General features: G+C 44.8%; 1 protein-coding gene across 1 annotated transcript in view; it reads right to left on the reverse strand.

The window, feature by feature from the left end:
* CFI (complement factor I) overlaps nt 1-23703 on the reverse strand; it is a 39676-nt gene that overhangs the window by 10606 nt on the left and 5367 nt on the right. The window contains exons 4-8 of the mRNA XM_075617152.1: nt 11146-11327; nt 10031-10141; nt 8212-8319; nt 5973-5999; nt 3029-3064 (exon numbers count right to left, since the gene is read on the reverse strand). Coding sequence (XP_075473267.1) covers nt 3029-3064; nt 5973-5999; nt 8212-8319; nt 10031-10141; nt 11146-11327 — 464 coding nt within the window. The remainder of the gene's footprint in view (nt 1-3028; nt 3065-5972; nt 6000-8211; nt 8320-10030; nt 10142-11145; nt 11328-23703) is intronic.

Raw genomic sequence — 23703 nt, forward strand, 5'->3', positions numbered from 1 at the left:
AAAGGGGCAGTTCAGACTAGGACAACAGCAGTCCAAGCGCCCCCCTCCCCCCCTCCCCTTCAGAGATGCACTTGAGTGGATAAAGTAAAGGTATATCAAATGAAACCTTTATCATTATTATTTTATCACGCATGCGCACGTGTGGCTGGCAAGTGCAGAGGGCGGCAAGCAGCTATAGCCCATGCGCCGACGTCAAGCACCTATCGCGCATGCGCAGGCGGCAAATACCGATCGCGCATGCAGCCCCTATATTCCTCCGCCACCAAATTTTGCCGCCCAGGCCTAATGGGAAATCAACCACTGGTTACTAACATACAGTACTGGCTGCTTCAGTTGATGTAACTCTGTAGCTACAATGTATCCTTATATTACTAAGTCAACATTATATATTGTTACAGTTTGCAGCTCAAACTGCTGGGAACACTGGCAACAAATGATATCAAACAGGAAAGTGTTACAAAGATCTTTCACTGTTTGACAGGTGGTCTAAAACATGCAGTCCAAGCAATATCCTACGTGTTATTTATTTTTAATAAATCAATTCTGTACTATTGCATTGTATGTCTTTATGTGTATAGCGCCATTAATGTACATAGCGCTTCACAGTAGTAATACACGTGGTAATCATATAAATAACAAATAATAAATAGATATAAATAACAGGTCATGGGAATAAGTGCTTCAGACAAACGTAACATTTAGGAAGAGGAGTCCCTGCTCCGAGGAGCTTACAATCTAATTGGTATGTAGGAGGAACATACAGAAACAGTAGGAGGGCATTCTGGTAAGTCCTTCTGCAGGGGGCCAAGCTTTATGTATCATGTCTAGTAATATCTACGGTGCTACTCATATGCCTCTTTAAGCAAGTGTGTCTTAAGGTGGGTCTTAAAGGTGGGTAGGTGGATAGAGCATTTTAGTTCAGTGTATTAGAACACAAGTGAATGATAAAATCAGTGTATCACTATACATATGTACAGAGGGGTTTTTGCAGTCGGATATCGAGGGGAACGGCATTCCATAGGTGTGGGGCAGTCAGTGAGAAAGGTTTAAGGCGGGAGAGGGCTTTAGATACAAAGGGGGTAGAGAGAAGACATCCTTGAGCAGAACGCAAGAATCGGGATTGTGCATAGCGAGAAATTAGGGATGAGATGTAAGTAGGGGCAGAAGAGTGTAAAGCTTTAAAAGTGAGGAGAATTGCATGTGTGATACGGGATTTGATAGGAGCCAGGAGAGTGATTTCAGCAGGGGAGACGCTGAGACAGATTTAGGAAAGAGTAGTGTGATTCTGGCAGCAGCGTTTAGGATAGATTGTAGGGGAGACAGGTGAGAGGCAGGAAGGCCAGACAGCAGGAGGTTACAGTAATCAAGACGGGAGAGAATGAGGGCCTGAGTCAGAGTTTTAGCAGTCGAGCAACAGAGGAAAGGGAGAATCTTTGTAATATTACAGAGGAAAAAGTGACAGGTTTTAGAGACGTTTTGAATGTGAGAGGAGAATGTGAGAGAGGAGTCAAGTGTAACCACTAGGCAGCGAGCTTGGGCAACTGGGTGAATGATGGTACTTCCAACAGTAATGTGGAAGGAGGTACTAAGGCCAGGTTTGGGAGGAAGTATGAGGAGCTCTGTTTTTGTCATGTTAAGTTTAAGTCGACGGAGGGCCATCCAGGATGATATCGCAGAGAGGCATTCTGAAACTTTGGTGTACAGCTGGTGTAAGGTCAGGGGTAAAATACTATGATAAAATACTTGTAGCATTTAAAAACAACAACAACTCCGAATGACATTTTTAATGTATTATAATGTAACAAGCTTTTTTTGTTTCTATAGGAACCAATTACAGTAATATCCCTTTCCTCTTCTGAAACAGGCTCTGGCACACCCCTTTTTGAGAGAAGAAAAAGTGAATATGGCGCTCTTACTATGAAGGAGTGATAAATATGTGCGTTAAGTGTAGATACACAAATAAACTTAATATAAAAAGTGCTCTTAACCGTGAAAGATATACTGTAAGTGAACAAATGCAGCTTCAGAACCCTTTGAAGACAGTCAGACGTCTGCCTCAGAGAAATGCTTGGCGGTGAAGATTGGGGAGCGCAGTTGGTCATCAATTATGCAAAATAGAAAAAACACAAGAAATGGTGTAGATAGTATGTGTCAGGGTTGCCTAGACCTCCTGCCTAGCCATAGCTTCTTTGTCCACCGGGTGTGCTGCTGCCTTCTGTTTGCTCTGGGTTCCTCTGTCTATCTGTCTATCTTCTTGTTGCTCTGCTCTCTGTCTTATAGTTCTATTTCCTGTCTGTTTCCCTTGCCTTTGCTTGAAGTCAGACTCCTATGCACATGCCTCTGATCCTGATCTGTTTCTGTACCTGTACCTGTATTATAGAAGTCTGTTCACAGTAAAAGCCCTTGCTGGTAATCTGGCTTGTCCCTGTTTGTTCCTGTTCTCAGTCCCTGCCCCCAGACCTGTCCTTGCTCCCCTGTCCTGTTCCCGTCTCCTCATTGCAGACCTCTGCTTGTTACCTGACTTCGCTACCTGCCGCCTGCCTCGGACCTCTGCTTGTTTCCTGACTTCGCTACCTGCCGCCTGCCTCGGACCTCTGCTTGTACCTGACTTCGCTACCTGCCGCCTGCCTTGGACCCCTGCTTGTGACCCCTACTACGCTCGTGCTGTTCCGGCCACTGAGATCCTACCCACCACAGGAGTCTCCCGTGACAGTATGGATGGTTGGGATGTATTGATTGTTAGTATTTCTGTAAGACACACACCACACTTTGTGTAAGACACAAGCTGTCCCAATTCCTGTTTGGTGTCTGCGAGTGTGTGATATCAGCCGGTGTGGCGGTGGTCGAGTTTATCCTTGTAGTGTTCAGGTTCTCAAAAGAGATTAAAAAATACCCATAATCCCTTTAAATCATCACTACACTAGCCTTTCCTTTTAATCCAGCATTGTCCAAAAAAAACCCCCTAAAAGTGATTACATTTTATGTCAAATCTTTTAACATAACCTCTACAGGGTTTTAACAAAATTACCTGCATCCATGTCATAGTTTGCTGCTTTATTTTGCTCTGTGTAGAAAAAAAAGAAAGAAAAAAAAAACATTTAGTGAGAACAAACTGAAAGTATGTTGCATAACATTCGACTTTGTACTTACATTAGTTTCATGGACAGTCATTTATCAAGATTCAGGGGCAATCGTTTTATACGTACGAATTTAATTACTTAGGCTGTAAAAAGCAGCGTCTCAATTCAAAGCAAGGAATACTTTATTTTCACACACGTGCCATACACAAAATGATAAGAAATACGATGTCTCCATGCCAACTAGTTACGCGGCCCCCAGCGGGCAGGTCTTTGGTCACTCTAGACAGCTTTTTGTGTATGGCACGTGGGGGGAAAATGAAATATTAGTTGCTTTGAATTGAGACGGTGGCGTGAACACTTCCATCTTGCTGTCGTACTAAAAGTTTAACAACGGTTATTGGTTATCACAGAAAAGTTGCAAATACTTTTAGCCTTTTTCCTCAGTTAACAGTTGAAAACTAGACTAGCAAAATGAAGTATATTCAGCAAGTTTTGTCATGTTTGCTATTGTGCTTTTCACAGCTGGGCTTTCAATTACCAAAATGGCGGATGTTAGGCACTGAATGTACAATCCTTCCTAGAAAGTTTGTACAGACTGAAGACATAAAAACAGTCTTAAAATAATTCTGTTCCCTGTTTTTATCTTTCAACCTCTCTCTCAGAACACTCATTGTAATAAAAAAAACCATCATACGATTTTGAAGCCAGCAAAAACATCATATCATATGGCAGCTGTGAGAACTATTAGCTAAACAGAAAAAAAATACGCAGATATCACTGGTGTGCTCCAGCCATCATAACAAGAAAAGTAAGAGTCACTGTGCAGAGCGTAAGAGGTACTAATCTGATGTCAACAACATAAGATATGATATTGCACCTTTAAGGCAGCGTGACTGAACTAATATCCTCTGCTTTCATTTGAAAAATGAAATAAAGTCTGACTTCTTAACTCAGTGGATGGTGCGCTGTGACGGGATGTAAAAAACCATTACGTTGTTTATGAATGGAATCGGTGATAAATACAAAGTATGTCATTTATTTAAATGACCTATATTGGAAACATACTTTATACAAGGTTATGTTTGACCAGATACAATGAAAACGCGTATTCAGAAATACGCGGTACTTATAGAGCATGTCATGAAAAATTAATGTATTAATAACAACTGAAGTTCTTTTTTCTCAAAGTTATCTTGGCGATGACCAGCGTTGCCCTGCTCACTCCTGACCCTTGGGGGTCTGGCAATGAGCTAACCATGTCAAGATGTAGCAAGCCTTAGGCTGAGTCCATGGTTACTCAGGCCCTGCGGAGGCGTGCTGAGGCTGAGGGAAAGCGGGTGCTTTCCCTGGCCTTGGTTAGCGCGCCATCCGGGGGCGTGTCGTGGGGCGGTCCAGTGACGTCACGGAGCTGGTTCGCCCTCATTGTGCAAACCACTCACGTGACCGGCCCTGCGCTCCCATGAGCGCGAAATCTAAAATTTGGATAAGACCTACGCTTCCGCACGCTTGCGGAACCGAAGCGAGCCTCTACTAAAGCCGCTCTCATTGCGGCTGCAGGGGCTCACTGGTAAGTGTGAGCGCGCCTCAGCCCGGGTCAGCGCATAAGCGCTGACCATGCCCGAGGCCTTAGGCCGCTCTTATAGTCCTTGCTACGGCGACGCTGACGTTACACTGCGGTCGCTGAAAAATCTAATTTAATTGACTTCCAGCAATCGCGTCAAGCCGTCACTCCGTCGCGTCACTCCTACTATAAGCGCACGTGATGGATTCAATACATTTGTTTTGACGCGACGTCGCCGGGACTATAAGCGCAGCCTTCCTGTGTGTGACCGCAACCATGGCTGCCCTGGCGCCCGAGGATTATCACTGTCGGAGGATCTGGAAGCATGGACCCTCCCACAGCTCTATCTCCAAAGCTGCAGCCTTTTTACTTTTTTTAGCTTCGACTCCAGACATAGTAACTCGTGAGAGGTTGGCTTTGTAAATAGGAACTTCACTCATTGTTAAAAGTTTATTTTTCATCTAGAAATGATTACATTTTTGATCTCGAGATGATCAGTCCATAAACATTCACAAACTAACGGCAAACTGGGCTTTATTTAATGTCAATGTATGGAAAATCCCTTACAACAGCACTTTTATCAAACGTTAACAAAATTACATTCACTGTTGATATTGTCTGATCTTAGCACTGAAATAATAAAAGAGATACACTTAGAAATAAACATTATAATGCTTTTATGTGTTAAAGAACAGGGGGGCACAAACGTTTCAGTCTGAGCCTCCCTGCCTGCTCTCCCCCACCCTGCTCGCACCCCCGCCGCCCCCACCCCATACCTGGTGTCCGGCGTCTTCTGATGTAAGGTGTCCCCGCGGGGGCATTTGAAGTCACGTTACCATGGTGACACGCGCTTTAAGGCGCCAGAGACCAGGTAAGGGAAGTTAGAGGCCTCACGCACTCCCCGACATTTAATTTAAAGGCCTTTGGGAACAGTGCGGGGCCTCTGTAAACACTGCGAGCCCCACCCCCCCAGAAAATCTCACCCCCCACCCACCCCGTTTGCACACTTCTGTTATAGAATACTGTGAAGAAAAGGTTGGAAACTTCCCAGGATGGTGATGGTCTCCGTGGAACATATCAGGAGCGGAAAGTTAACTAGAACACTACACATTGGAAATTAACTAGAACACTACACATTTTAAAATACGATTTTGTAAAAGGAATCTTTCTCTGCACAGGAAAATCTTATGTACTGTACTGCATTGTTAAGAACACGTGACTCAGGGTTTAGAGACCAAAGTCAGACTACAGGCCCATGTTCTTCTACAACGCCATTTCCATACAGTTATCTTTTAATAGTCCTGTAGTTTGTAAGTAAAACAAAAACTCACCAGGTACTAAAACGCGATCCTTAATATCTGCAAAAATAAAACAGTATCATTAAAAATTCTAATTGACCACGGGAGCATTACAAGCAGCCTTTCTCCCTGCACTCTATCCATTCCCACCTGCTTCCGTCGTCTCTCCGGGAAGACGTTTTTAGTTGTTTTTTTTTTCTTCCAATTTTGCCAGGAACTTCTTTTAACTTTATTAAATAATCTGAATTTAAGGCAGCAACAGGACAGGTTTTCAGAGATACATGTAGACACTTTACACTCAAGTTTCCTCAAACATGAGGTTTGTAGGTAGAGCAGCTTTTTTTCAAGCCTTCCTCTACTGCCTAAGCCAGGAGTGCGCAAAGTGGTGGGGTGCGAGATTCTCTGCGGGGGGCGCGGGGTTTACAGAGGTCCTGCGCGCTTCCCAAAGACATTTAAATTAATGCCGGGGGAACTGCAAGGCCTCTATAAACTTCTCCTTACATTTGTTCAGACGCTCCGGATCATGCGATGTCGCTTTGCCATGGCAACGTGACGTCAGGATGTCAGAACCAAGGTAAGCAGTGGGGGGGAGGGGGCGCGCGAGGAGAGGGGGGCACAGGGAAAAAAGATTGCGCTCCCCTGGCCTAAGCCACAGCTGGAACCTTTCTCCTGAAACCTTAGCAGCTCCCCCAGGTCTCCTCAATGCCCCCCTGCTGTGAGGAACCTACTCCCTATTGTGACAGGATTCCTTCTTAAGTGTAGTGTCTGAAGGGCCCCTATACTGGGAGACTTGTCCTTAACTAGAAAACGAGAACGGTTGCTCACCCCTATAACAGGGCTAGGAGCCCCAGAGATCCCCCTCAGCGCGGGTCCACTTATGACCTAAGGAAAATATCCAGATCCCAAACATTTAAAACCTTTGCCCCACCCCTGTTGCTGGGCAGGAAAAGAGAATGCCTTACTACTAAGTCATCCCCCGTTGGCACTTAGCCCCCCTGCCACCGCTCCTCCCATGCACACGCCCACTCCCCCCTTCCCCCCCTTGCTTTCCTAAAATGTCAAATGAAAAAAAAAAAAGAAGCCTGTTATTCATGGCAGTCCATCCGGACTTTAAAAAAAAAAAAAAAGCAGTGGAAAGCCTAATTATGAGGGCCAAAATGAGAATGGTTAGGGGTTCTAGGAGGAGGAGGTGGTGGTGGTGGAGGAAAGAATGGTGAATTTTGCATGTAAGGAACATGCATGTTTGGCTCTGACCAAACCATATCTGGGAGAGGTGGAGGCGGTACAGAAAAGTGGTGGACATCTCGTAACGTCACTTGATGGCGACGCGGTGTCGAATGACGTCACATGACCCAGCGGCATCAGTTTACGCTGCGTCGCCACAGCAACGCGTCATCTGAGACAAGGTAGGATAGAGTACAGAGTCCTCGCGCTGTCCCCGGCATTTAATGGCCTATGGGAAGAGCGCTGGGCTTCTGTATGCGCCATGCACCCCTGCCCTAGAGGGTGGACTTTTCCAGTACCTTCGGGAAACAAAAACTAGCCAATCACCATCCTATGCGACTTGCAACATGAAAAAAGTTACTTTACATAAGTTACTTGGAATTGGTTAGAATTAGGGCCTGTAAGAGGAAATAACCCCAGACCTCCCTGTAGGGACCAGGATGTTCTAAGAAAAGTCTAGCATACCCAACGGTGCTACATAAAAAAAAACCATATACAGGCTATAAACTATTTATTGTGAGGGAGGGAGTGTCTGGTGTTGCTATTTCCTCTCCCACAACCCGTGGCTCCTTGTCTCACCCACTCTCACTGTTCAGAGTAAAGAGAAAGCCCTCAATAGTGTATCCACATCTCAACACAGACTGCCCAACTTATCCCAGAAGGGCACGCTACTCATAGACAAACATTTCATCATATTGATTAAAATGCAATTAAAAAACGAAAAACCCTCGAGTAAGGATGTTGTTCCTGATGTGCATCATTTATTGCAGCATCTTGAAGAATGTACCAATCAGGTAGTGGTAATAGAAATGGCAAACTATGATGCAGCAACTTTAGAAGTATTGCATGAGCTGCACTTGTCAAGTGTTTGTTTGAATCTGCCCCCATGTTACTGTGAACGCCCAAGTTTTGAAATTCATTACATTTTGGCAAAGAGATCAGGTTTATTGCATAAATAAAATAAAAACACAAAACTACTTAATTTACAAAGTGGTTCTTTGGCAATTTGCATTTGACAAATTCCTATGTTACCAAAGGTCAAGCTTACCTGGGCAATCTGATTCATCGTCTCCGCTGACACAGTCTAGTTCATCGTTGCACTTATGCTGCAATGGGATGCAAATATCTGACTTGCAGTGAAAGCTGTTGTTGCACTCTAAAACAAAGAAACATTATCTTATTATGCATGTTATGATATCGCCATGATTCACAGTGCAGGTTAATAGATTGTATTGTGTGTCACGTCCCACATTGTTCTAAAGAGATCTTCAATTCTCATCCCTAACCAAAAATATGGGGCTAACGGGCCCAAATTGCAGGTCACAGCAGCCCAATGGTTTCATGCTAATTCTAACCTGCACTGTAGTTTGTTCCAAACTATCAATCAGGCAGCTCCCTGTTGGTTCACACCTTGGCAGGGTAGGAAAAGGGTACAGTGCATTCTACAGGAGACTGATTATGTGACTGAGCCCATATCTGTGATTGGGAATTCTGAGGATATGATTGTCACGGCTGTTATTGTCTATGCATGGTACAGATTCCCATTCAGCCCAACAGGTGTCACTGCTGTTGTAACATTGCTGGAATTTAGAAAAATGTTAGGGAACATAAAGAAAAATCGTTGCAGGTTAGTGATCTTCACCATAAACCTGTTGCATATTTAAAACCTTCCATATTGTATTGGTATACATTTTTATAATCAGCAATTTACTCAAAGTTCAAAACATTATTTAGTTATTAAAGCAGAACAGAAAGCATCACATTGTTTATTAATAATAATAATAACAACTTTAACACATCAGATGGAAGATAAGTGGAACTCCAAACATGAGCTGCAAGCAGGGTTGCCACCTTCTACTGAAGGCTAACCCGGAGATAACATTTTAAATTTAGCGCTTACCTTTGGCGCCGGCGTCTCCCGCCATCCTTCCGACATCCTCCCGGCATCTCCCCCTGCAACTCCTGTCACTATGGCTGAGCGGAGTCAAATGGCACTGCGTTGCCATGACAATGGGACGTTACATTATGACGTCATGCAGCATCAAGTTGCCATGACAACGAAACGCTGTATGGCACCGAGGTGTCACGTAATGTGAAGTAGCGTTTCCATTGTCATGGCACCAAGGTGTCATTTGACAGGAGTTGCAGGGGGAAATGCGGGGAGGCTTTTACTTAAACAGAGATAAGTCCCTGTTACAGAGAGGAGCCCTCTCCCTGATTGATGTGGAGGAATAGTAAGAGTTCAAACAGTTCAAAAAAGACTCCGAGTGACATCAGTGTTCCAACATGATGACGTCTTAACCTACGCGTTTCGTCACTTTTTTTATTTTTTAAGTAGGCTATATTTAAATCATTGGATATCTGATACACCTTAGCATAGTTTCCCCTATAATCAGGGGTTTGGTGTTGGGCTGAGATCACTCTTTACTGCCCCCCTCCTCCCCTTCTCGTCTGTCACAGATCGGTGTTTACCGGAGCTTCAGCGGGACGAACATCTGAGAGGATCTCCTTAACATCTTGCGGCAAGGGTTGCCACCACTCCGGGTTTGACCCTGAGACTACGGGGTTTGGCCACATATCTCTGGGCTTACCAAGTAAACCTCCAGATGGCGGCGTGCGGCTGCATCTCCTGGCATCCTCCGCATTTCCCTCTGCAAATGTTGTTCTTAATTACAGATTATTATTTTTCTACATTTAATATTTTCTGTGAGTTGTAGAAGGGGTTGTGCAATAAAGTACACAAATTCAACAGGGGGAAAAATCAAATGTTGAATGTAACACTGGCACCACTTCATACATCTATACTAATGTCAATATATAGATAATTATTACATGGTTAACAGATTGAGAGTAGTTTCCACGCTTACTTGTACAGCACAGTTCATCACTGAGATCTCCACAGTCATTTACACCATCACAGGATTTATAGGACGGAATGCATTTACCATTTACACAACGGAACTCATCGCCGTCACACTCTGAAATAACATGGAACAGAGTAAGGTTTCACCTTGGGCTTAAACATCAGTGTGCTTTCTACTTGTACACTGACGTGAATTACTACAGGCAGTCCTCGTTTTACAACGCTTCGCTTTACAACGAATGGCTTATCCAACGCTATGCAATGCATACCTATATTCATTTTTACAACGCCAAAACGGCTTATCCAACGCTCTTACGACGCTTTGCAAAGTTGTTTATGTGTATATAATATATATATTATACTATATTATGCTATATAATATATTATATTTTTATATTATACTATATATAATGTTATATTATATATATAATACAGTATATGCACTATATAATTTATGTGTGTGGTGCATATCTTATTGCCTGCGTAAAATATTTTGTGTATTTTAGCATTAAAAATGCCTTCAGGAACGGAACCTTTCATTTAAACAGTGTTCCTATGGGAAAACGCGTTTCGCTTTACAACGTTTCGCTTTACAATGCCATTTTGAGTAACGCATTGTGTCAGATAACCGAGGACTGCCTGTACTTGATTTATGTGTATAGATATTATATGTAGAAGAGAAGTTGCGGAGGTTGATTGTTAGGGCTGAAAACAGTGCAACACTAAATAGGTGACATTTAATTTGTGAAGTAACACACACTTATTGATAACTTCTGTGGCATTTTTTTATTGCATATCTTTTGATCTGCATCCGTTTAGTGCTTGTACCGTCAGAAGTATCAAAGACAACAAATCACAGTTGAAAATTAGAAATTGATGGGCAGGCGTTTAAGATCAAGGATGATCTCTACATAATTGTATGCACACTAAACAAATGCATATTATCCCCATGGGATAATATGAGATTTCATGACATGAAGCATGCGACATAACATTTTGGATAAAATAACATTAAATCAGATATTGTTATATCATGCGCACCTTTGTTACATATCAGTATAATAATGGCAGCAAATAATATTCAAATAAGCAATGGAAAAGAAGAGTTGGGATACCAACCTTTGGTTTCTGTATAACAAACCACTCCCGCTGCTTGACTTCCATCATGTTTGCCATTAGTAAGAATGCATTCTGCCAGGGAGTTCTCCAGACCTCTACACTTCACATATAGGCAGTCAAAACTTTCTAGGGCGGTATCTGCTACATTAAATCTCTTGTCTGCAAATGATGGATCTGCACCTCTAACAAGAAAAAAGGAAAAGGGAAACTTGTACTCCAGGCATCATTTGTGCTGCAAGGGATTGATATCAATACAGGCATACCCCGTATTAACGTACGCAATGGGACCGGAGCATGTATGTAAAGCGACAATGTACTTAAAATGAAGCACTCCTTTTTCCCACTTATCAATGCATGTACTGTACTGCAATCGTCATATACGTGCATAACATCCTGCAGACGCACTTACCAGAACTCCCTCCTACTGTCTCTGTACGTTCTCCCTACCTACCAATTAGACTGTAAGCTCCTCGGGGCAGGGACTCCTCTTCCTTAATGTTACTTTTATGTCTAAAGCACTTATTCCCATGATCTGTTATTTATATTATCTGTTATTTATTTGATTACCACATGTATTACTACTGTGAAGCGCTATGTAAATGAATGGCGCTATATAAATAAAGACATATAATACAATACAATAACTGATGTAAATAACGCATTTGTAACAGGCTCTGTAGTCTCCCGCTTGCGCACAGTTTCGGTACAGGTAGGGAGCCGGTATTGCTGTTCAGGACGTGCTGACAGGCGCTTGCGTGAGCTGCCGTTTGCCTATTGGGTGACATGTCCTTACTCACGAGTGTACTTAAAGTGAGTGTCCTTAAACTGGGGTATGCTTGTATTGTGATTTTGACCGGTAATTTCTGTTGCCGCTGTTCCAGTGAAACTATGGCATCTTTACTTTGTCAAAAGAATATGAATATATATATTATAGACAAAATTGAGAAGAAGCAGTTATACTAAGTGAGTATTTAATTAATACAAGGACAAGATCAAATGAAAGAATGAAAGATTTAAAATAAACACTGGGGTTTATGTATTGGGGTTGAGTAGCACAATATAGGTACACAATTAGTTACACATTTCTTAGGGGCCTCTGAATAGGGAAATGTTTGTCAATTAAGAATTTTATTTACCATGATCCCACCCTGTCCTATTGAGACAACAAATAAAGTTAAGGGGAGGTGGGCTGTGAGGGGGAATAAATAAATATGTAGAGGTTCTAGAAGGTTTTTTCACATTACTTAATGAATTGGCCAAAGCCAATGAGATTGGACTCTGGAGGGGCAGAACTGAGAGAGCGATCTGGAAGAGTCTGGCAGGGCAGGCAGGGGCATATCTGCGCAAGCCTGAGAGATTTCAGGACTGACCAGTGCTGAGCAGGAGCCAAGCCAGCGATCTGCCTGAGTTAACGGACGCTAGCCAAAGGAGTAGAGCCCAGTGGAGCATCCATCGGTCAGTAGCAAGAGGCAAGCGCACCGTCTCAATAGGGGATTGTCAATGGAAGCCAAGTAAAGGTACCGAAGCACTTGCGAAATACAGGTCTACTACATAAACACACCAAATCAGAACTGCAACAGTGTGACGGTACTTTCACACAGGCTGTCATATTCTCTAGCCTGCTGTTCCCATGCTTGGCCACCGGGACTGCTGCCACTCTCAATGTCTGGTTCTAGCCTGCAGTACCTATACTTGCCCACCGGGAGTGCTGCTGCTAAACTAAGGAACATTCCAGACTCTGATACCTGACACCTCTGCACCTGTGCTCCACCTCCCAGCCTGCCTATATAAACCTCCCTTTCCTGTTCCTCTTTGCCTGTTTATACTGGTTCCTTAGCTCCTGCAAGGTTCCTGTGTTTACTGCTGTGCTAGCTATTGCTATCATCCTGTTCCAGTTTCCTCGTTGCCGACCTCTGCTTGTTTCCTGACTTCGCTACCTGCTGCCTGCCTCGGACCCCTGCTTGTTTCCTGACTTCGCTCCCTGCTGTTCCTGCCACTGGGATCCACTTCAGCCGAAGTCCAATCCTTGACAGAATAAAGAGGCCCTACCATGGATTCCGCCGGAACAGACCTGGCCCAGGCTCGGACACTGCAGGACTTACAACGTATCATGGTTGGTTTCCAAGAACAACAAGGACACCTTATCAAACGTCTTGGTCACGTGGAAGAACAGGATACCCTCCGGAAAGAACGGGATGCCCGCCAGGTAGAACGTGATGCCCGCTGGGAAGAATGTGTCGTCCGCGCGGAAGGATGTGCCCTCTGCTCAGAGGAACGAGCTGCCGCCGCAGAAGCTGAAAACCGTGAACTACGTGCAGCTTTAATCACCGCATCTGTTCAAAAGACTCTGACTGTGCAAACCGCGCCCCGTGTAACCCTTCCGGAAAAATTTGGAGGAAAAAGACAATCTTTTCGGGATTTCCTTAATCAATGCAGACGTGTTCAAGCTTCAGCCTACCATCTATAATACCAACGAAGCCCAGGTTGGACTGATCATTACCCTGCTCAAGGATGAGGCCCTTGCTTGGGTCTCCCCTATGTTAGAACAGGATAGCCCACTACTAAGGGACCTGGAGGAGTTCATCGATGCCATGAGTCTTATTTTTGATGACCCAAATCGTAGTGCAACCGCTGAGGCAACTCTGAACAATCTTCGTCAAGGAAGACGCTCGGCAGCTGAGTACGCCGCTGAATTCCGCAGATGGGTTAACGATACTGAGTGGAATGAGGCCGCGCAGAAATATCATTTTCGGCAGGGTCTCTCGGAGCAAGTTAAAGACGAACTAGCCCGGGTGGAGACCCCAGAGAGATTTCAGGACTTTGTCCGTTTATGCATCCAAATTGATCGCAGGCTTACGGAAAGACGATTGGAGAGACGGGTTCATGCCAAGCAACCCCGGGTTTAGAGATGTCAGTACCCCAAGACGTTCCAGGGAGACTGAGGAGGAGCCGATGCAAGTAAATACACTGCGGGGACCCATCTCAACCGGGGAAAGGAATAGACGCCGAACAGAAGATCTCTGTTTATATTGCGGAAACGATGGGCACTATCTCGCTGATTGCCCAAACAAGTCCAGGCGGTCTTCTTTCCAGAGCCCTAGAAGAAATCAGCTGCACGCTATTTCAAAAACTGTTCTCTCTGCTTCTCAAAGGAAAGATAGCCCTCCTTCGCTACACCCTCACCTCCTGGTTCCTATTATCATCGCGGAAGGAACACATTGTTTTTCAACCACAGTAATGGTCGACTCAGGGGTGGCAGGGAATTTTATGGACATAGAATACGCCAAGAACAATTCGGTATCATTTGTAGCCAAGGAATCGCCAGAAAGGATGGAAGTCGTTGACGGTTCTCCCTTGAGCTCTGGACCTGTTAACCATGAAACCAGTAACTTAACACTAATCATGGAGCCCAATCACCAGGAGAAGATTTCATTTGGTCTCATTCCATCACCTTTGTTTCCAGTGATTCTGGGAATTCCATGGCTCATGATCCATAACCCACTAATCGACTGGAAGACCAAGACACTCATGTTTCCCTCGGAGCACTGTCAGCTAGCCTGTCTACCTAAAACTCCTATACCAGAGTGTGTAGGAATACATAAGATTTCCTCGTCTCAAGAAAATCTTCTGCCGGCTCCTTACTCTGAGTTTTTAGATGTGTGTGACAAGAAGAACGCAGATGCGCTTCCCCCACATCGCTCTTATGACTGTCCCATTGAATTATTACCGGGTGCTGCTATTCCGTTTGGAAGAATTTATTCCCTCTCAGAACCGGAATTGAAGGTCCTCAATGACTACCTACAGGAGAACCTATCAAAGGGTTTTATCCGACCCTCTACTTCTCCAGCAGGCTCTGCGCTCTTCTTTGTGGGAAAGAAAGACGGTTCTCTACGCCCCTGCATTGACTATCGGGAACTAAATAAGATAACGGTGAAGAACAGGTACCCATTACATCTGATTCCTGAACTATTGGAAAGAATTCGGTCAGCCAAAATCTTTACCAAATTAGATATCAGAGGAGCGTATAATTTGGTCCGCATTCGACCCTGTGACGAATGGAAAACAGCCTTCCGAACCCGTTATGGGCACTATGAATATCTGGTGATGCCTTTCGGACTCTGTAATGCCCCTGCTACCTTCCAGCATTTAATCAATGATGTCCTTCGAGAGTTATTGGACCAATTTGTAGTGGCATACCTGGATGACATCCTAGTCTTCTCAGATAACATCATGGATCACCAGAGACATGTCCGAATTGTCCTTGAGCGTCTCCGTAAGTACAAATTAAACATCAAGTTAGAAAAATGCGAATTCGAAAAAATCAGCATGCAATTTCTCGGTTACATCATCTCTCCCGAGGGTTTGAGTATGGACCCAGGCAAGATTCAAGCCGTGGTGGAATGGCCAATCCCTCGGAATGAAAAGGACATTCAGAGATTTGTGGGTTTTGCCAATTTCTATAGACGTTTTATTAAAAAATTCTCTGGCATTATTGCCCCAATCACCCAACTCACACGGAAGGAATTCCCCTTCAAATGGTCTCCTAAAGCGGATGCGGCATTCGAACAATTGAAGTCACTCTTCACATCTGCCCCTATCCTCATCCATCCAAATCCAGAATTACCATTCATCTTGGAAGTGGATGCATCCGACTCCGCTGTTGGTGCCATTCTGTCACAAAGAATTGGACCCAAGATGCTCCTTCATCCATGTGCCTTTTATTCATATCAAATGTCAACAGCTGAACGAAATTATGACATTGGAAACAAAGAACTCTTGGCTATAAAAGCTGCATTCTCTGAGTGGAGACATCTACTGGAGGGGGCCAATCACCCAATTACGGTCTTTATGGATCACAGGAACTTAGAATTCATTCGATCCGCAAAGAGACTGTCTGCGCGACAAGCCAGGTGGGCTCTCTTCTTTGCAAGATTTCAGTTCCTACCGCCCTGGCTCCAAGAATGGAAAAGCCGACGCCTTGTCACGGTCCTTTCCTAATCCTAGTTCAGACAAAGAGCAAGAAGAAACTATTCTTCCAAAAAGAAATTTTTTGGGCGTCACATTCTCCGCCGATCTCCTCACACGAATAAAGGGAGCCTACTCAAATGACTCTTTTCTTAAAAACCCTCCTCCGGAAGCAGAACTATTTCTATGTGATGGTCTCTGGAACTATAAGGATCGTCTGTTCGTCCCTAAGGAGGTAAAATTAGAGGTGCTCCAATTAATGCACGACTCCCGACCCGCTGGTCACCCAGGTGTCCTCAAGACACAGGAACTGTTGTCTCGCTCTTTTTGGTGGCCTAAATTAGCACAAGATGTTAAAGACTATGTCCTCTCCTGTGAGACTTGTGCTAGGACCAAGACCCCTCGAGCATCACCTGTGGGTTTACTGCAGCCCCTTCCTGTTCCAACTCGTCCTTGGGGGTCTATATCAATGGATTTTATTGTTGACCTGCCCCGATCAAGTGGACATAATACCATCCTGGTAGTGGTGGATCGACTTACAAAGATGGCTCACTTCATTGCAGCACTGAATCTTCCTTCTGCAGACCAGACAGCCAAGTTGATTGTGAAAGAGGTGTTTCGGCTTCACGGGACTCCTGATGAGATCATATCCGATAGAGGGGTACAATTCACTTCAAAATTTTGGAGGACCTTCTGTTCCTCTCTAGGAATTCGTTTAAATTTATTGTCTGGCTATCATCCACAATCCAATGGCCAGACAGAAAGGACCAATCAGACTTTGGAACAATACTTACGATGTTTTGTTTGTCATCTCCAGGATGACTGGATTGATTTCCTACCATTAGCTGAGTTTTCTTACAACAATTCACATCATTCTTCGACTCAGAAGAGCCCCTTTTTCTCAAATTATGGATTTCATCCAACCTTTATTCCTCGTTTTCCATCTTCGGGCCCCATTCCGGCAGTTACAGAGAAACTGGAGACTCTGCGAGACATCCAGGAGACCCTCAAAGAGACAATTCGTGAGACTCAAGTAAAGTACAAAAGAGCAGCAGACCAACACCGCAGACCCTCCCCAGAATTTCAAGTTGGGGATAAAGTCTGGCTTTCTACAAGAAATCTACGTCTAAAGGTTCCAACCATTAAATTGGGCCAAAAATACATCGGGCCATTTCGCATCTCAGCACTAATAAATCCAGTGTCCTTCAGATTAGAGCTTCCTGAGACCATCAAAATACACCCTGTGTTTCATTCTTCTCTGCTGAAACCTTTCCGTGAGAATCCGTTTCCTGGACGGAGACTTCCTCCCCCTGAACCCGTCCTCGTAGATAACGAAGAGGAATTCATTGTGGAGAGAATTTTGGATTCCAGATTACACCGAGGGAAACTACAGTACCTGGTTCACTGGGGGGCTATGGCCCAGAGGAAAGGTCTTGGGAACCCAAAGATTTTGTACATGCTCCGCGACTAGTCAAAGCTTTTCACCGGAGATATCCAGACAAGCCTAGCAAAGATCATCCGGAGAACGCTCTTGGGAGGGGGGAGTAATGTCATATTCTCTAGCCTGCTGTTCCCATGCTTGGCCACCGGGACTGCTGCCACTCTCAATGTCTGGTTCTAGCCTGCAGTACCTATACTTGCCCACCGGGAGTGCTGCTGCTAAACTAAGGAACATTCCAGACTCTGATACCTGACACCTCTGCACCTGTGCTCCACCTCCCAGCCTGCCTATATAAACCTCCCTTTCCTGTTCCTCCTTGCCTGTTTATACTGGTTCCTTAGCTCCTGCAAGGTTCCTGTGTTTACTGCTGTGCTAGCTATTGCTATCATCCTGTTCCAGTTTCCTCGTTGCCGACCTCTGCTTGTTTCCTGACTTTGCTACCTGCCGCCTGCCTCGGACCCCTGCTTGTTTCCTGACTTCGCTCCCTGCTGTTCCTGCCACTGGGATCCACTTCAGCCGAAGTCCAATCCTTGACACAGGCCCTTATACAGGGCCGCTGACGGGGGGGGGGTGGGTGAGCCGGGACAAGTATCCCGGGCCCAGTGGGTGCGGCTATCCCAGCTGCTGCTGACCTGCCTCTCCCATCCATGCCAAGCCTCTAATTGCCACTGGGCCTCCCTCTCTTTCACCGGTACATGCCGGAAGCGTAGCACAACTTCCTGAGGGCTGAGCTTCCAGCGCACACCAGCAGGAGAGAGGCCCGACAGCAGCTGGAGAGAGAGGCAGGTGTATGTGTGCATTATTGAATTGTGTGGGGAGGAAGGGGGGTTATTGAATTGTGTGGGGAGGGAGGGTTATTGAATTGTGTGGGGAGGGAGTGGGGGTTATTGCATTATGTGTGAAAGGGGGGGAGATATTGCATTTTGGATGTGACGGGGGTATTGCATTTTGACTGTGGCAAGGGGGTGTAACAGGGCCTTTACCACTGTCTAAAAAGGCTTCAATAGTAAGCCTGTATTGGTCTGAGGAATCCAGCTGGGAGCTTGTTAATTGCAACTAGAGACAATTAACCAGTCTCCACCTGGCTCATCAGGCAGGTAGAAAAGCCTCCTGCCTGAACTGCAGGTGATTGTGATGGTGCTCGTGTCGGATCAGGAAGCGGACCCGCAGGGCTGAGGTAGGGATGCAAATTAACTGACTAGAGCCCAGAGACAGAGACCTGTAAGAGTATCCGTAGTCGGTAAGCAGGCAGGAGGTCAGGGCTGGCGGCAGTGGTGCAGAATCCAGGCAACAGGCAAAGGGTCAGGGCAGGCAGCAGGCAACAAGGTTGGGGTCACGGTCCGGAGTCAGCAACAGGGATTCCAAATGAACAGGCTAACCCCTGGAACAGGGAAGCCACAGGGAAGGCTCACGAACTAGGAAGGCTCAGCAACAGGAACAGGGAAGGCTCACGAACTAGGAAGGCTCAGCAACAGGAACAGGGAAGGCTCACGAACTAGGAAGCAGCAACAGGAACAGCTCATGAACTAGGAAGGCTCAGCTACTACAACCCAAGGTGGCCAGGAACACAGAGAAACAAATACAATGCTCAGGCATGGGCTGGAAGTCACTGGCTGCTATTTAAGCCCTTGAACAGGTGCAGCCAATATAGCAGGCTGCCAATAATCAAAATGTCCACAGCAGCCAGTCTCAACTACTCAGGCACAGATACAATCCTCCTGTGAGGTCCAGTTAGACATAGCAACTTATCTGTGACAGTTGAGGTGATGAAGTAGCTTTCTGCCGGGGGACTGACCATCAGCAGGAGGCCAGGACCCCATGGCAGGTGGGTTTGGAAATGCATCAATACAGAAACCAGGGAATCCGTGGGCAGTAAACTTGACTTTGACGTGGGAGCCTTGGAATCTGCCGTAGATACATCAGGCTATGGAAGAGGATCAATGTGCAGGAAAATTGTCTCTGCCCGGGGGCCCCCAGAATCCGCAGAGGAAGCATCAGTCACTGAAGGGCAATCAGAAAGAAGTACACCCGTCCCCACAGCGAGAGCACAGGAAATAGGAATGGGTACATCAAGCTCTGCAGGGAAATCCAAGAGGGGTGCATTTGTCTTTGAAGGTGACGCCATGAAATCAGGAAAGGACATGTCAGGCGCTGCACAGGGATCAGTAAGCAGTAAATCCGTCTTAAAAGCGGGAGCCCTCGAATCAGTAAGGACATCAGGTACTGCAGGGAAATCAGTGAGAGGTAAACCTGACATTGAAGTGGAAGTCTTTGAGTCAGTAAGGGGTACCTCAAATACTGTGGAAGAATCAGCGAGACTTAAACTTGCCTTTGGAGTGGGTGTCTCAGACTCATGAAGGGTTACATAAGGTACTGTAGAGAAACTGGTGAGGGGAAAGCTAGCCTTTGATGTAGGAATCTTGGTGAGTAATAAGTACCGTAGACGCTGCTGAAAAATCAGTGATACTTAAACTTGTCCTTGGAATGGGAGACCCAGAGTCCTCAATGGTTATAACAGGCACTGCAGAGCAGTCAGTGAAAGATACTGTATGCTTGTCTCGGAAATGGGTGTCTGAGGGTCAGCAGTGGTTACACAAGGTACTGCAAATAGAACAGAGAAAGGTACGCTTGTATCTGAAGTGGGTGTCTGAGGGTCAGCAGTGGTTGCACTAGGTACTGCAAATGGATCAGAGAAAGGTACGTTTGTCTCTGAAGTGGGAGTCTGGGAAACAATAGGTATACCAGATACTGTGGGGAGTTTTATGGCAAGAACCTTAGAAACAAAGATGGGGTTATCCAACATTACATGGAACCCAGCAGTAGGAGTACTTGTCTGGGAAAAAGCAGAACTAGGTATATTTAACCATGTGGAGAAATTGGTGAAAGGTCTGCTTGTCGCTGAAGTGGATGTCTGAGAATCCACAGTATGTATACCGGATACTATGGGAAACTTTATGGCAAGAACTTTAGGAACATTACAGGTGAATCAGAGAAAGGGAAACTTGACTTTAAAGCAGGAGTTTTCGCATTAATGATAGGTATATCAAACACTACAGGAGAGTCTGAGAAAGGGGAACCTGCTTTTAAATCTGAGGCCTTATAACTAGCAAAGGTTACAGCAGATTCTGCAGGGGAGTCAGAGAAAGGGGACCCTTCTTTAAATGTGGGGATTCATATCTAGCAAGGGTTACAGCAGGTACTGCAGAAGAATCAGAGAAAGGGGGACTTGACTTTGAAACAGGATCCTTAGATTTAGTAATAGGGACATCCAACATTGAATCAGGCGTCTTAGATCCATCAAGGGTTACAGCACTTACTGCTGAGGAAACAGTGGGAGGTGTACTTGACCTTGAAACAGGAGCGGTGGGGAATTCATCTTTTGGCTTGTGGAATGCAAGAAAAGGATGGTTGGCAAGGATTTGCAAGCTGGGGGTGATGGAAGCGATTACAGTGCCCAATGTAGTCTGGAGGGCAGAATGCCTATCCAGGATTTGACCCTGGAGGGACAGCACCCTCCCTGCCTCAGCGGGGTCCATGTGAGGCCTGAGCATTATTTGACCGAGAGAGACAGAATGGGAAAGGGGTTTGAGAGAATAGGAGAGGGAGGTTTAAGAGAATGGAGGGATGGGGGGGGGGGGGGTAGGAAGAGAATGGGGTTTGTGTGAGAGAAGGGGGAACAGAAAGGGGAGGGGCACAGTTGGTGATGTCATTTGTTTTATAATATATTTTTTAATGTATCCCGGTTTTTACTTTTGTAAATCTGGTCACCCTAACATTGGGGTGATAGGTTGGAAAGAGGCTTATCCTCTCAGCCTTGCAGAGAGGGATTTGGAAAGTGAGTTAGCACTTACAAAGGGATAGGATGTTTATTTATTTTTGTGTTTCCTTAAAGTAACGGGCTTAATAAAAGCCATGGTTAAATTTCCCCAAATCTGTCTCACTGGTTGTACCCAGGGCCGACAACAGAAATCGTGGGGCCCAGGACAAATATTTTAAGCAGCCCCCCCACCCCCATTTCACACCTCATGAGCCCCCTCTCTTTTCCCCTCCTTCCCATGTATTTCTCTCCCTTCCGTCTCACCCCATCTCACTCTCCCGCCTAGCATGTATTTCTCTCCCCTGCGTCTCCACTTTCCCACAGCTGACACTCTGTCATTGATTGCTGGAGTATGTGTGTAGCTAATTAAATAATTAAACATCAGGCTATTTAAGAGCACACTAATGTAGTCACATTACCCCCCGATGAAGTCGAAGTAGTCGCGACGAAACGCATAGGGCTAAAGACAAGGACTCTTCTAAGCATATATATATATATATATATATATATATATATATATATATATATATATATATATATATATATATATATATATATATCTACATGTAGAGGTATCAGTACCGTGTTAGCCGAGCTTCAGTAATCAAAAAATAAATAGATGATACCGTTCTGTGGCTAATGAAATGCTTTTATTTGTGCGAGCTTTCGAGATACACTGATCAGTGTATCTCGAAAGCTCGCACAAATAAAAGCATTTCGTTAGCCACAGAACGGTATCATCTATTTATTTTTTGATTATATATATATTTCTCAACTTAGCCTCCATATCATGTTTTAATATTGGTATGAACTACCTACGTATCCCCCTGTGGTGAATCCGCTGCCCGTGGGAAGCTCATTGAGAGCTAGTCTACCAAGAACCACTATCGCGAGACTTGGATTGGAGAGGGAGCACAGTGCGGACGCGCACACCTGAAGTCTCAGGGTGGGAGTGTACCAGTGCGTTTACACGTGGTTTTGGCGTACCAGACGGGACATCACAGCGGAGGAGGAGCGGGTGAAGTTCACAAAATTCTATTAAGTTCGTTGCCTATATTCTTTTTTAACATTGGAGTGGCTGTGATCCATGCATTTTGGCATTTATTAAAATAGTTTGACAATATTACACTATGGGAGCCGCGCTGTCTTCTTTTTGTTATATATATATATATATATATATATATATATATATATATATATATATAGTGAACATGGTGTCCCACCAGGAGACAAGAACAGCACTCAAAGGTATAATGCAAAAAAAATTTATTAAACACAAAGAACAGGCACAAAAAGTCCAACGTTTCGGTCCTGTATAGGACCTTCCTCAGGGAGGTGCCAGAATTTTTGTGCCTGTTCTTTGTGTTTAATACATTTTTTTTGCATTATACCTTTGAGTGCTGTTCTTGTCTCCTGGTGGGACACCATGTTCACTATTCATCCCTATTGAACAAGCACCTACTTACACCTAGCCTTTGAAGTGCCTGCTGCTGTCTATCTATCTATCTATCTATCTATCTATCTATCTATCTATCTATCTATATAGATACTTACATACAGTACATACATACATACATACATATATGCACATCATATTTAAAAAAAAAAACCTCCCCAATACATATAAAAAATACCCCAACCCATTTAAAAATACCCCCAAGCCCCCCCCAATACATATAAAATTTCCCCCAACACCCCCAATGCATATAAAATACCCCAAGCCCCCCAATACATATAAAAATTCCTCCAACACCCCCAATGCATATAAAAATACCCACAAGCCCCCCAATACATATAAAAATTATCCCAAGCTGCCCAATACATATAAAAACTACCCCCAAGGCCCCAATACATATACAAATTCCCCCAAGCCCAATACATATACAAAGAAGCTAGGACTTGCCTGATCTAGGATGACCCTAACATGGTGAGTAAGCTTAGCATACTTTGGCCAAGTGATGTAACTAAAACACCAATGTAAATGAAATATAAGAAAGTCATCTGGTCAATGTAACTGTAAGGGTTCCAGTCTGGGGTTTGGCTTGAACTTGCCCTTACATGGCTGTAGTAGCCATCTTGGTTCCTGGCAAACCGCTCCCTGAACTGAGCAATCATCTACAGCTGTTCCTGGACTTAAATTGCAGTCTGCCTTGTTGCTGCCAGCTGTGCAGCTCTGCACCTATTGGCTGTTCTTGCTTTTTAGAGTCAGCCTCTTCCACCAGGAAGGGGCTGAGCATAATCCTTCTGTTACCTGTGCTTATCACAAGCACTTGGTCTTGCCTAGTCTTCCTTGTGCTGAAGCGTTCTCTGCTCCTGAGGCCTTCCCAGTGCTGAA

The sequence above is a fragment of the Ascaphus truei genome, chromosome 1 (assembly GCF_040206685.1).
Source record: "Ascaphus truei isolate aAscTru1 chromosome 1, aAscTru1.hap1, whole genome shotgun sequence".
NCBI classification, from domain to species: domain Eukaryota; kingdom Metazoa; phylum Chordata; class Amphibia; order Anura; family Ascaphidae; genus Ascaphus; species Ascaphus truei.